This window comes from Brachycentrus maculatus, unplaced genomic scaffold (genome assembly GCF_059751285.1).
Source record: "Brachycentrus maculatus isolate JH-2025_06_01 unplaced genomic scaffold, ASM5975128v1 h1tg000240l, whole genome shotgun sequence".
In the NCBI taxonomy this organism is placed as follows: domain Eukaryota; kingdom Metazoa; phylum Arthropoda; class Insecta; order Trichoptera; family Brachycentridae; genus Brachycentrus; species Brachycentrus maculatus.
The window spans coordinates 1,229,560-1,243,330 of NW_028280991.1; the positions used below are offsets into that span (position 1 = coordinate 1,229,560).

General features: G+C 32.1%; 1 protein-coding gene across 1 annotated transcript in view; it reads left to right on the forward strand.

Moving 5' to 3' along the window:
- The first annotated feature begins 271 nt into the window (after nucleotides 1-271).
- wg (Wnt family member 1 wingless) overlaps nucleotides 272-13,771 on the forward strand; it is a 41,728-nt gene continuing 28,228 nt past the window's right edge. Inside the window, exon 1 of the mRNA XM_088264936.1 lies at nucleotides 272-715. Within this exon, the coding sequence (XP_088121062.1) occupies nucleotides 621-715 (95 nt within the window). The 5' untranslated portion in view covers nucleotides 272-620. The remainder of the gene's footprint in view (nucleotides 716-13,771) is intronic.

Below are 13,771 nucleotides of genomic sequence, written 5' to 3' on the forward strand. Positions count from 1 at the left end.
CCTACATACAAATTACTAGGAACGATACCTTAATAGTGGTTATATGGTTAAACTTTTATAAGTTTTATTATTTTCCGAATATTACGCAAAAATATTTACCAAAATACCTAAATACATAATTAGAATTCCAACCGGCGATCCGCGAGGACCTTTCGGACGACCCTCATACCTGAGCGTACCTGCGAGGCCCCGCCCACCCCCCACCAGCGCCCCCCGCCCCCTCCACCGGCCCGAGGCTCTGCCGCTAACTGCAGTGTGGTAGTGAGCCTTGTCAAACGCCTATCGCGCGCCGCACCAACCGATTGCCTCTCTACCCTCAATAATCTGCCGGCGATCGATCGCTCTCGAATCGCGTATTTGTGCCAGCATATTTGTGAAAGCTCAAGAGCTCAAAATCTCAAACACTCAAGCCCCCGTTGGAAAATGTGTCAAAGTAGCCAGGGGTGATTTGTGCCGACGAATTTTCAGTACTATCAGTTGCGTAGAAATGCGAAAACTATTGCAATATAAAACTGTGGATATTTTTCGTCGCAAGTGTGGAAGATTCGGGAGACGGTAACAGGACAACTAGTTTTGTTTTGTTGTTTGATTTAGTCGATTTTTGTGTGAGGATACTAAAGATGAAGTGGTTGTGGGCTATTGTAGTGCTGGCCACTATATTGGAAGTGACGGGGGGGAAAGCGAAACCGAGGAAAGGCCGTGGAAGCATGTGGTGGTAAGCTTTTTCTCGTTCTTATTGTTTGTAAACATTGTGAAATTTTGTATAAACTCTGTACTGATTTTTAAGACAATTGTGTAAATGATTTTATTCAAACTCGAATAACTTGTAACATGGCATGGATAAATTTATAAATAATGTAAGAAATGTTTTAAATACTTTTATACGTAATTCATCTACGCTTTAAAAAAATATCTTATTAACTAGTGTAAAGTTAAATTACAAATACTCAAGGATTTTTAAATTTAATTTTTTTACGACAGCAGTGGTATTTTTGAGTTATTTTAATGTTTTTTGGTGTTGTTGTCTTATTGTTAAATTGATATTTACGCATTCAAAATATTATAAAATTAGCCAAAAATTAAATAAAAATAACTACAGATTCGATCATGAATTAATATTTGCTGTTGTATGATTGTTGAATTTATATTTACGTGTTCAAAACATTATGAAATTAGCAAAAAATAAAATAAAATAACTACAGATTCGATCATCAATCAGTAACATTGGTATAACTTTATTTAAATTTGAACAATCCATGTTGATAATACATACTTTTTATGCGCAATTTGAAACTTTTACTTTATAAACGTAGAAATCGGAAACAAACTGATCAATACTCAATTTATGAACTTAACCATGATTTAATGTGTTTTTATTATTAATTATCGATATTTAAATTGTTTTAACCTTTTTATTCACGATTAACCAGATAGTCCTGTTATAATGTCACCATAGTCCAAAAACAATGATCTCACTTGTTGAATGTGTTTCCTGTCAAGTTATATTTTCAACGTCTCTAACGTGTCTTGCAATTCAAAATAATATAGAGGGTATTTCAGTATATTTTTATTCGGATTTTTTTTAATCCGGATTTTGGTTTATATATAGGTATTTTTTAAAAAATTGTTACTAGAAAATATTAACTTGACATTTCTCCTTTTAAAATATCTTATTCTAGCTACACTGCCTCTTCAAAAAGAGACTAAGCTCTTTTACACTGAATATTTATAAATAATTCTTAATTAGAAATATTATAAAATATTTCCTTTCTTTTTGTTTTTTTATTTATTTATTTTTCGTGTATATTTTTTTAAACAACGCAATCATTTTACTTTTCAATAGTATTTATCTTCTATACATATTTATATTTTATTTTACAAGAAGGCTATTAAAATATTTGATTCCAAAATATTTATAGTTTTTTATAGCATATTTATATAATATAATAAATACTTATAGAATACACACATCTATATATATGTGTGTGTAATTTATATCATTATCCACATAAAAGATTAATTTTCGATTACTTTACTTAGAATATACAAACACAGAGAACCTCAGCAGGTAAATATTTAATATTTACATTAGGATCTAACCCTTACATTACACACTTGCTCGAAATACGGTCTTTAAACTATAGGTTTTTCCCACCCAGGTATTATAATCCCCATATAATAACAACTTCTTCAGAACACTTCCTATTATAAATGTAATTGAATATTTTGAACACACACCCATGGAATAATTACCAAAAATATTATTCGATTTGCTACCACACTTTTTACCCGATATTTAATTATCATAATAGTATTTAAATTTACTAATAAGTTTTAAATTACTGATGTGCTGAAATTAGGTGTTTAAAATATATTTTCCCATCATACAAAATGTGCCAAATAAGCTAAATGCGTATATTAAGCCATTTATAGTTTGAAAGTGGCAAGTAACAATAAAATACTGCCGAGAAAGCGAAAAATGGATATTGTGTAGTATGTGCATTAAAATATACCTAATGCATATTTTTAAAAATATAAATTTTTATGTCATGTGTGAAAATGTTCAAGATTGTAAAATGCAGACCAAACAAATAAAAAATTAGGTTAACATATATTTTAAATAGGTACCTACAGAACTTTGCAAAGCTTGTGGGTTTAAAATAATTTTCAAGTATAAAATTAAGTACATTGCGGCTTATATCATATATAATCCAGCCTGACACTGCGAATTCATCGATATGTATGACCGCATTCCTATAACGTCATTTTACTGTACGTCATAAGCAATTTTTAGTTTTCTTTGTTTTACTGATGTGTTCAACAGATGGTGCTGCCATTGGGTGTAAAAAGCATGCTTTTATCTGTCATCGGTACATAAAAACACGCGCATATTTGAATGCAACGTTGTGCCGAAATTTCACAGTAATCGGCGAATTAATTTTGGTGATTTTAAATTTTGAGCAAACGCAGAATCACTTCCTTTTCTGGAGATACATCCGAGGATCTGTGTTCCGATTTCCGCCTCTTGTGACGTGAACAGCGTGCCAGCTGTCACACCATCGCTTTGAAGGTCTTCCAGGTGGTATTTTTCCGTCTGGGTGCTCCTGAAGAGCGATTCGGGCCATTTTCTTGCATTCTATTGACATGCGCATTCCAGAATCATCTTCTCTGTCTTCTCATCTGACTATATTAATGTGTAAAGGCAACTAGCCCTAATTCAAGTTGCGGCTGTTTAGCGTAATATGGCTCAAAGCATTCTTGTAACTGGCCCCTATCATATACGATCACAGATTTTGCTCAGTCTCTTTCCTTCACTGAAATATTCATTATCCCAGTAGCCGCAAAATTGTATTAATTTGATACATGTATTGACGAAAAGCATCATTTAAAGTTTACTACAAACGCGTTTTTCTCAAAACTACTGTTTTTAACTTGCGGCTATTTTCTTTTGCACATTAGTATATCCTACGCACTACACATTTTCCGAAATTAGCATTCTTATTTACATAAATGTATGTTGGTACGCATATAATATATGTCTGATAGTTATAAAATTAGTATAAAATTATGCAAAAATGGCTACTAGGATATTTAGTAATTGCTTTGTTGGCCGCTAGATCGCGCGATTTTCTCCAGTTAATCCGTATCGCTTAACGGTTATCTCTGACATGCGAAACCAGGAATCTCGTACAAGTATAAATTACAGTCCCGTGTGGGTTTGAACCTCCATATTAGGCATTATTGAATAGCTCAATAGATGCCATTTTCGTTACTCGTCCGCCGAAGCGGAGCTGTCATCCCGAACGTCTCCCCGAAAGGAGATCAGATTCACACAACTCGAGGAATGCGATGCTTCTTAAAAGATAAATTCTTGTATGAAAATTAATAAGGCGATATCAAGCGATCAATTTTGTAAAGGCTGCTTTCGTCTTATTTTTCTCGAGATTGTATCGGCTTCTTGTACCGCCGTTGCGCACCACGCACCGCGGATGGCGTCGGCAGAAATCCGACGATTTAAAACGTATGAATTTGTAAGCTTAAATTCCATATTCGTGTGCGTCACGTATATAACAATAACACATTTAAATAATACTATTTTTTCAACAATAACACATGAAGGTGAAATATGTTTAAAAAAATAATCATAGATACATTTGAATAAACATATGGTGTTTGAAAATGATGCTGAATGTATCGAAACACGTGTCACGATAGATTTTTAAGAAATAGTGGCATTAACCAAGTAAAATATCAATTGAAATGAATCAACATATTCTTGATTCATTTCATGTTTTAAAATATTAAAAATTGCAAAACTGTTAACCAAATTTCGCGTAATTCTGCGAATTTTGTTGTTGAAAATTTGTGAAATTAAATTAATATTCAATATGAAAAAATAATCGATACATAAATGTTTTAATACAGTGCTTTGAATAGGTATTTTATTTTTATTATCTTAGAAAATATTATGTTCAAACAAAGTGCATAAATTGACTGAACTTATAAAAAGTATAGTAATTAAACATTTCATTAATTGATACGACAGTCATATTGTGGCAAAATCTATCAATTTTTAATTTTAAGTTTTACTTGGAAAATACCGCAATTTCTCAAAAATTATTGTTACGTGTGTTTTAATGCATTCCGCATCATTTTTCACGCATTTCACGGTGTTGGAAAATGTTACAGAATGCATCAAAACACGTGTCACAATAGCTTTAAATCAAGTAAAAAAATATTTGTATGTATATATATATATATATATATATATACAAATATATATATATATATATATATATATATATATATATATATAAACAAATATATATATATATATATATATATATATATATATATATATATATATATACATATATATATATATATATATATATTTATATATATATATATATATATATATATATATATATATATATATATATATATATATATATATATATATATATATATATATATATATATATATATATATATATATATAGCGAAACTCTGCTTTGAGTGTATAGGTTCTGTATTCGAGTGTACTGAGCACAAGGCAATCTGTTTCAATAAGTAGAACTTTCCAATTATAATCCCATTAATTACATACGAACGCCGAATGAAACAATAACTCTTTTTGTGCTCAATTAAAAACCCTCTAATTGATCTCTTACAACAGTAAACGGACGTAGTGTGACCACCAAAAATTGATACTTTTTTATTGAATTATAATTACATAATAACTTGACATGATCAGGTATGTCAAATACCTAAAAGTGGTGTGGCAAGGAATCAAAATAATGGGAGAATAGGTATTAGGAGATCCATGAATGTGGTGAGGCTAAGAATGTTTGCAAAGACAGAGTGTTATGACGTTCTATTATCTCTGCCTACTCGTGCGGAGAAGTGGCGTAATGGTTAGTTATTTATTTAAATAATAACTTCATTTAAATAATTTCATTTAATTTCCAATAGTCAGGGTATGTATTCAATTTTTATGATTTCGATGAACAGATAGTATACTGCAAATTAAACGAATGTATGGAAGAGATGCGTGGAGTTGGCAAAAGAAGACTTAATGCAGTCGAAATGCGATTGATCGACTGCGATCGGCAAAACGATGTGTGATAGATGTTCGAAGCATTATCGATAAAATTAAGAAAGGTGTGCTGAGATAGTTTGGGCATATGAAACGAATGAGTGAAGGAAGAGTAGTAAAATTAATTTACAAGACGAATGTTATTGGCAATTAGCAAAGGAAGACCGAGAAACACTTGGCATGATTAAGTATTTCACATACTTGGGCATGGTCAGGTCAGGAGGAGAGGCGAAGTTTGTTTGCAAAGACAGATAAGCGTGGCGTTCGATTCTTTCTGCCTACCCCTGCGGAGAAGCGGCATTGATCTATGGACATTTTTAACTAACCAGTCAGTTATAATAATAACACCGTAAGTTGATATTGCGCCTTCTATCAGGCAAACTGTAAAGCATCACGAAGATGCATATTAAATAATGAATAAAAAATTCTCTATATAAATAACTCCTTAATAGAGGAACCCCAAATTTGTAAACAAAAATTGGCCACACTAAAAATATTGAAAAAATATTTCAAATACTCGAAACTGGTCAAGTCAAGAGTCAGAATAATCGGCGTGTATGTGTATATGAGAAGATACTTGAATGGGGAATAGGCGAAGATTGTTTGCAAAGACAGATTGGTGTAACGTTCCATTCTATCTGCCTACCCCTGTAGTGAAGCGGCGTGATAGTTAGATAGTTAATAATAACATTTTGAGTGTGTCCAAATACTTGTTCACAAATCTAGCTGACTAACTGAACTAAATACTAATCTCTTTCACTGCCTACACCGGGGTACTTCTAGAAAATTTGGTGGTGGATTTACAAACTCTTACGTATATTGATTGGCAGTGACAGGGATATTGAAAGCTTTTAAATGTAAATTCACAGTGAAACAGGGCTACAATTTTATTTTGTTTCACATTTTCAATAAATTTCGTGACTTCGTTTTTAAATTGCTTTGCAAGAGTAGGTCTGTCAGGAAGCCTAGATGCTTCTGTATCAGATCTGGGAATGCGGAGGGACAGCTTTCAATATATATGTTCACAAATCTGGATTATATCCAATTAGGAGTTATTTTGTATCTCAACATGGATGAAGAGGAATATGAAAGTATAGGGCTTGCGACCGTCATAGGCATGTTTAATAGATTACTTTATAAATATTTTATTTGTTGTTTCGACATTTACTTTGTGGTAAGACTAGACAACTTTAAACTAGTAAACTTTAATTTAGTAAATTAATAACTATCTGTAAAGTAAAAAAAAGGTTAAGAAAACACTTGTTTTTATACCACTTGAGTTTATTAATGACTACCACAGTTATTATTCAGACCTGACGATGGAAGTTTAGCTTCCGAAACTAATAATAATAATAATAAAACCCTTATCCGCACCCCAATGGTGCATAGGGCACTGCGTCATATAAACGCAGTGTTATCTTAATCGTTTGCACATGAAGGAAAGGTGATCAGCCCTCCGCTTCAAGTACCAGTCCAGGGTAATATTGAATAAATATTACAGTGAAAAAATCACTCATATTTATTCTCACCCCCCCTGGGAATCGAACCCGGGTCCTCCAGAATGGTAGCCGAGCGTGCTGACCATTACACTACGGAGGCGGACGAAACTAGTAGTTATTAATAAACTCAAGTGGTTTAAAAACAAGTGTTACCTTAATCATTTTTACTTTACAGATAGTTAGTAATTTACTAAATTAAAGTTTATCATATATTATGAATCCAGTATTATTCGCAGTGTGGTTACAGCACAATTTACGCTCGTATATTGATATTATGTTAATACACATAGGTATCCGAGTCATTAGATACTGATAAAGCAATATAACCCAACATTGCGAGCTCTCCGTCCGACATTCATTAAGCCGGAGATGTTAAAGATCACTAATGCTACGGCTGTATACAGAAATTATTTATTATCATAATAGGCCATAATTCACGACTGCACGTATAAATGATTTATTTTTATATAGTGCCCGAGGCGCGGACTCGGGCGGCTCGCCGGATAGCCGCGGCGCACCTTGTCGAAAAATCGTTTCAACTCCCAAACCGAAACATAAACGCAAATAAATATAAACGTTTTCAATCTGTATGCGATGTCCAGAAAAAAGTTCACCATCAAGTTCAAGTCAAGTTCAGTTGGGGCTTTTTGTCTAAACGATGATAGTGACATACGTACACAAGAATATATGTATGCCAAAACTTCCATAACTTCCATAGTCTTCTTAATCTATTTTGAGATGTTAAAAAATTATACAAAAAACAACTCCTATAATTGGAGATAATCCAGATTTGTGAACAAGTACTTGGACACACTCAAAATGTTGTAAATAAATAATCTGGTCAAATTATAACCTTGAAATAATAAAATGAAAATGTCATTTTCTGGCGTTTCTCGTGTATGCGATAATAATCAAGGATTCGGACCTCATATATAAATAAAAGAGTTTCTGCTAAATAAAAAAGCTTCTTCATCTCACCAGTAGATGTTTCTAATGAAAATTCTAATGATTCAAGTACAATGATTCGAAATTGGATCATATAAGTATATAGAATTTCCAAGAATTTGAGTAGTGTGGTTGTCAATCATAGGTAGAATTGTTGAACTTAAACCAGCCTATGATGGTCGTAAGCCCCGTTAATGCCCAGACTTCCATATTATTCTTCATCTATGTTGAGATGTCAAAAATAATACATTTAGAATATATATTTATATGTGTATATATATATATATATATATATATATATATATATATATATATATGTATATATATATATATATATATATATATATATATATATATATATATATATATATATATATATATATATATATATATTATATATATATATATATATATATATAAATATATATATATATACATGTATATATATATATATATATATATATATATATATATATATATATATATATATATATATACACACATGAGAAAAGATATCTACTATATAAAATGGAGTATCCTATCTTTTACTATTGATTCTGCGATAAAATTTGCTATATATACAATTTTAATTGGAGAGGTGAGGATCTTTCTACACCAAGACACCCGTTTGTTAGCATTATTTTCCTGTTCGTGATACGTTATTCAATTCTTCACGCTAGCCAGGCGACTAAACAAATTTAGTTATTACGTACATGTCGAAAAAAGTAACATTTTTATACCTACCATTATTGAGATTGGTTTTATAATACCTATTATACCATATTACATGTGCATTAACACAATTAAGGCGTGCAATCGTCATCTATTATCGCTATGCCTCAAAAATAATATGCTAAATTTTATTATAATAATATCAACTATTTCCTTTGTGTTTATAAAAAGGCTATTCATTCACTTCTGACATGCGTTTGATTTAATTTTAGCACTGAAACCAAGAGAAGTTATTTCAAATAAATTTACAAAATATAAATATTGTACCTGGAAAGCGATTGATATATTTAAAAAATACCTTTGGCAAATCGACAATAATAACAACCTTATAAGCAAATCCATTAATTTACTCATCCCCATTTGCACCAAATTAAGGATGTATTCGCAAACATGTAATTCAGTAAGCGACCAGCTGCGCAAAGAGTCTCACTTATCTCCGCACATTTTTTCAAACATTATATGTTTTTAAAGAATATCTATTGTAAAAACCGTAGTGTAATGGTCAGCACGCTCGGTTACAGTTCTGGAGATCCCGGTTCGATTCCCAAGGGGGGTAAAATAATTTTAAGTGATTTTTTCACTGTAGTATTTTTTTAATATTACCATGGACTGGTACCTGAAGCGGAGGGCTGATCACCCTTCCTTCATGTGTAAACGATCAAGATAACACTGCGTTTATATAACACAGTGCCCTATGCACCATTGGGGTGCGGATAAGGGTTTTATCATTATTATTATTATTATTGTAAAAACTCCTCACCTTTCAATAACCCTTTTATATATAAAACTATCTATTTGAATCGAAGAAAAACTTATTTTTTCAATACAAAAACGTTGGTTTACGCAAACAATTCAATTACATTACAGTAACCTGGGTTTAGTGAAAATAAAGTTTAATTAATTTAGCAGAGAACTAAAAAAAGTGGAGTAGAGAGAAACCCAGCTTTGTTTGTTTGAAAAAAATCCTTGTTTGTGAACAAACTTTGATTTGTGTGTCTAATCTATACAAAATGTTGTAAAAAGACATGATTTTCAAGCGTCAGAATTGAAAAAAAACTCTTTTAATGTTTTAATTCAATTAAAACGCTGTATTTGATATATGAATGTACCCTATCAAAGGTATGGTGAATTTGATATGTTTTTCTTCTTGAAGTAGCCATTCTACGTATGTATTTGTGCTCTATATCCCATATGATGGAGTCCTTGAGGAATGTTGAGTGTATCCAACATGTTGTTAAGTCAGGACACGAACGGAATATTTACCACTCCACAATCGCTACGCCGTACTACGTGCGTGTAAACTTTTTTCCCAATATTACTACCGAACTTTTTGGGAACCAATTCAATATCAATAAATTCCACACGGGATCGTCAGGAATTTCAAGCATTTTGTTTATACTTTTTTATCACTCTGACGAGAAATAATATTGATTCAAAATGACATTACGAATCATAACGCGTATAATTTATATAAATAAGACTGCAGGTAGGGCACGTACAGATTAAAAAAAAAACATGTGTTTCCGCATGTTTTTAGCAATTTTACAAATACCTAATAATAATGTGAGGTCCGAATCCGCACAAACTAATAAAAGAGTTTCTGCTCAATAAAAAGCTTCTTTTTATCTCACCAATAGATGTCTCTCGTGAAGTTCTAGTGATTCAAGAATAATGTTTCAAAATTTGTTCATATATATATAACTTCCAAGAATTTGAGTAGAGTGGTTGTCAATAATGGGTAGAATTGGTGAATATGACGGTCGTCAGCCCCGTAAATGCCCAGACTTCCATATTCTTCTTCATCTTTGATGAGATGTCAAAAATGAAGTATGACATGTTTAAAGACGTATAAAGAGTAACGCGGTGTTTTATTCTCTGCCTACCCTACGAGGAAGCGGCGTAGTGGTAAGTAAGGCAGTCAGTTAGTTAGTCTCAAGTGCGTATATCTGTCACCACGATCGCCATCCATCATATCTATCACACGTCAAGGCACACCGCATATGGGTGTGATGTCGCAAGTGTCGCGTCGGGAGCGGGTTCTACGTGCTGGGTTCACGGGCTACACGCGTGAGAACCGACGATACACGGTGAAAATCTGCGTCGACGATCTCGGGTCGTGACGGCGAGATTCGCACAGCATCGCGACCACGGCGGCGCCTTTGTCGCTATAGGAGGTTGCATTTCACGCGGATCTGCAGATAACTGGATGGTCTTGCAGTCAGACGGACTTTGCGCTTACGTTTCGCTGTTTTGTTACCTCTCTCTAATCATGTTTGCCTGATCCATAACGACACGCGTACCGGAATACTTGTCACACTCATTTCTAGTTTTCACTCACATATCATATTTGAAGATATGTGAGTGACAACAAGAGGATAGAATGTACCATATATGTACAATGTTAGCTTACTACTTGTCTAATTATTTTTATTTATTATACTTTTTACATAATAAACAATTCACTTAAAATTAATGGAAGTGAAGTAAAGAGTTGGCAAAAGGAGGATGAAAGAAGACTGAAAACAGTCGAACGCGATCTCTCAGGCGAATGTGCGTAAAATAATGTATGATAGATGTTCGAATGGTGAATAATGGAAAGAATGCAAGGATGGGATAAGCATTTTTCATAAAATTGAGAAAAGTGTGTTGAGATGATTTGGGCATGTGAATCAAATGAGTGAAGAAAGAAAAGTAAAACAAATTCATGGGGTGAAAATAGATCGAGAGAAACAAAGCATCATCTAGTGTTTCAAATAGTTAGGTCAAGAGTCGGAATAATAGGTGGGTATATCTGAGGAAATGCAGGAATGTGGAATGGGCGAAGATTTTGCAAAAGACAGAATAATGTGGTGTTCTATGCTGTGCCTACTCCTACGGGAAGTGCGTGATGGTTAGTAAGTCAGTTTTATTATTTTATTAATTGATTTGGCAATCGCTTAAAAATTAATATCTATCCATTTTTATTTTAAGTTTTACTTGGTAAATACCACAATGCCTTAAAATTTATTATAACACGTGATTTCATGCGTTCCGCAATCTTTTTAAATACCGGTGTTTAAAAATGATGCGAAATTCATCACAATATGTATCACAATAGATCTGAAAAAATAATAATGTTTGCAAAGTAAAACTTTTATAAAACGTATATAAAAATACATAGTTTATATGTATTGGGTCTCATAGATGCAACGAGATAAACTGTGGAGGTTTTGTAAATTACCCAGCGTTGATGTTTTCTATATGTTGATGAATAATATAAGAGTTTCTGCTTAATGAAAAGCTTCTTTACATCTCACCAATAGATGTCTCTAGTGAAGTTCTAGTGATTCATGAACAAGGTTTCTAAATTGGTTCATATATATAGAACTTCCGAGAATTTGAGTAGTGTGGTTGTTAATAATGGGTAGAACTGGTGAATGTTACACGTGTGTAAAGTGATCACTTAAACCAGCCGATGACGGTCGTCAGCCCCGTAAATGCCCAGACTTCCATATTCTTCTTAATCTTTGATGAGATGTCAAAAAATAATATGAATAAAAAAATATTATGATTTTTAAATGTTTGTATTATTATTTAAACATCTGTACTTAATACTGTATTTAGTATTTTTAAAGCAAAAGGATTCGTCTCATAAAAGAACCTTTAGAATTAAAGCCAAACTAATAGCTATACACTACTAAATTTGATAAGATACCCAAGAATAATGGCCCGAGTCCACCGAGTAAATTATCCTTTAGCTGATTGTTCTCAGATCCTTTTCTGAATATCAAAAGATATTTTATTATATCGCAATAGTCAGGAGTGAAATGACACAAGTCCCGAAGGTGTTCGAACACCGTTCGCCGTTTGGGTTTCTGAGCCGTGTTTAAAATTGTCCCTTAATTGGGAAAGGTTCTGTTGGTGGAATGCGGTGTTATCTGAAGACATATTACTGGTACCATAATCAACGCTTAAGATTGAGTTAGAGTATAAAATTTACTTCTCACAGAATCTTAATGCTCAGCCACCGAGTGGGAGGCTGCTCCCAAATTAATGGTCCATTTTAAGACTTTATTTTATTTCAGCTTTAGAGATAGTGAAAAGTAAAACGACATCATATTGAAACAAATTAAATGCATAAATATTTTTGTCCAAATTTTTGTACCCGAATTCTGGATTTGATTCGTTAATAGTTACTTATTTAGTTAAAATCTGAGAATTATCTGGACACTGTCAAAATATTTTAATTAAAAACACGTCAAAAAAATTTTTCATAAAAATTTTAAATTATATTTTTAGGCATCTCCTAATATGTTAAATAATTTTAGAAAAGTCTTAAATATATTTTATGAAGACGAATTTTCAAATAAATAAAGTGGAATATTCTACTGTACAAACATAGTTGTTGTGTTATTATATAAAATGCAGTTCCTGTAAGAAAATTCAGTACAAAAGTTAAATCTAATTTCATGAAGATTTCTGTTAGTAAAAACTACTGATTCTAATCATAGATGTCGCACAATCCACCACCAGAGTATCTTTAAAAAAATTAATGATATATGGATAATTTACAATGGTCTAAATGGTTAATATTATTTATAAGTGTTTAAAATGATCACTTAAGCCATTCAATTATCATATAGACCTGGTAGGTGTGTACAACTTATGTTGAGACACCAATAATATTAAATAAAAAATAAATCTAAAGTTTGAAACGTAAACAAAAAAATGTATTTCTTATTAGGAATCGAATCTCGAATATTATACCTACAGGTACCTTAACGCTAACCTAAAAATTATTAGAAAATTTCATTTAAAATTTCAATCATATTTTAGAAAATTTCACCCTATTTTGAAAAAACAGAATTATGAATGATTATTCATAATTCTGGTATAATTCGGATGTGTTACAAATTCACTTAAGTATCATGCATTCCTGTACATGAAGACAGAACACAGTGACGATATCCCTAACCCCTGAGAGACGTACGAGGCAAGGCATTACAACCCAGTAATA